We start from the raw sequence: 1,927 nt of genomic DNA on the forward strand, positions 1-1,927 counted from the left end.
TACGTGACCCTCGGCGAGAGCGTTTGCGTGAGGTATAAAGCTCTCGGATGCGATGAATATTTAAGAAATGCCGACTTGTTTATATTTTGAATATTCATAGGCCATGATTCCTCCCGGTAAATGCTTCCATAATGCCATGCAAAATTAGATTATAGAGGTTCTGGAGGCAATTTAATAGCGATATCCCCCAGGCACATGCAACAAAGCGACTAAAGGTGACGTATGAAAAAGATCGTAGCTAAATAAATAGGATCTTCCTGATCACGAATGATGCCTTGTTGGAAAGAAGAGATCGTACACTATGTAATGTATTCTTTGCTTTGTTTCGACAAGTGTAGATTCAAGCTAAAACGTTCTTTCAAAATGAGGGTGAATTGCCGGCGGGACAAGCCCGGAAAAAGCGGTCATAAAGCGAAGCGTATTTTATTAGCATGTGATAGTATACATAGTTCAAATGCAAATCATGTGGGCATGTCGCCCGATCTAACAAGCAAAATGAGCACCTAAGCGGCGCTTTAAAGGTCTGTGAACGCATGAGGGACTCGACTATGTCTTTCTTCACCTAAAACAGAGCGACCGGCATCGTGTAGTCCTGAGCCAAATTTGATTGCAAATCAATAGTGCTTCCATGGGTTTTAAGCCATTGTTCTTAGCCCCTTTCCTCGATCCAGACCTGATTGAAGCTGAGATCTTTGTCGATGACCTGTTCGCCTTTTCTTGTTGTTTCCTCTACTTCTCAAACTGCTTCAGTATAGCTGCTTGTTCCCGCATTTCTTTTTTTCTCAATTCGTTCCTAAGCTTTAGCAGCTCGTTCTTCGAGTTTTTGACGGCGCTGTACCTCAGCTTCAAGTACTGCAGCTTTCATTTCCGGTCGTGTCATGAGAACACCACCACTAACAAAAGACCGTGTTCGTTTTGGAGATTGGAACTTCGGCGCCAACATGGAGATCGTTTCCATCCCCAAAAACGTAGCTTTCAGTGCGTTGTGGCTAATACCTACCCGTTTTAGTTGATGCTCTTGTCTTGGCGCTGGATCGGGCAAACTACGAATGTAGCTTACAAGAGGGAGGTCGGTCACGACGGGTTGTTTCCCCACAATGCGCTGTAGCATCGTTTCCAAGCACAGCGGCACGATCCCTGTTCTTCGAAATGCCGTGAGGCAGGTTGACATCGTCACTGCGCCCTTCGAAGCCTTCATTACTAACACAGCAAGGTTATGCTCGGTGGGCTGTGCTTGGTCGTGCCTCAGCGGAAAGTCCTCGAGTTGCTTCTCATAGTTTATCTTTAGAGCTGATAAACGGCATCGTCGAGAGGTTGCGTGAAATGGCTGATAAAACGGCATCGTCGAGAGGTTGCGTGAAATGGCTCGTGTGTGACGGCAAGACAAAGATCGTGATCTGGTTAGCCTTAGCGAACTCAAGAACAGGGCCGTTGACATGAGAAAAATGACCATTCAATATGAGAAGGCTTGGCTGCATTCCGTTTGGTCAAGTGGGCGTCGAAAAACTTCAGCTAATGCAGAAAAAAACGTTTATGTTTGAAGAATCGCTAACGGCGCACACAGCCTCATCGTCGGTCTCATCCGTATAGCTCAATTGTTTGTGTTTTCCTGGAAAAATGAACATCGGCGGTAATTGGTCTCCCGCAGTGCTCACACACGCCGTGTCAGAGACGTTCTCTCGAGCACTGGATCGAACCACGTTGGTCTTCATTCCTTTGGAGCATAATACCCTTGGTGGGCCTTCTTCCTTGAGGGCTGAATTCGGTCTCAGCACAGTTCCAAACCTGTCCAGGAAGCAGACCTTGCATTGCATCTTGCAGGTTGGTGTGGTAATCACGCAAACACTACTCAGTTGACATGTCATAACGCTTGGCATCATGAATTTGAGAGCGTTTTTGAGTGATCACATCACCATGGCGCTTGACA

General features: G+C 46.3%; 1 protein-coding gene across 1 annotated transcript; it reads right to left on the bottom strand.

Moving 5' to 3' along the window:
- Nucleotides 1-793: 793 nt before the first annotated feature.
- PITG_23170 (uncharacterized protein) lies at nt 794-1,453 on the bottom strand (the record flags this gene model as incomplete). The annotated part of the gene is made up of 1 exon (XM_002895851.1): nt 794-1,453. The coding sequence occupies one exon, from the start codon at nt 1,451-1,453 to the stop codon at nt 794-796; it is 660 nt and encodes a 219-aa protein (XP_002895897.1).
- Between the last annotated feature and the right edge of the window lie 474 nt (nt 1,454-1,927).

Source organism: Phytophthora infestans, genomic scaffold (genome assembly GCF_000142945.1).
Source record: "Phytophthora infestans T30-4 supercont1.127 genomic scaffold, whole genome shotgun sequence".
In the NCBI taxonomy this organism is placed as follows: domain Eukaryota; phylum Oomycota; class Peronosporomycetes; order Peronosporales; family Peronosporaceae; genus Phytophthora; species Phytophthora infestans.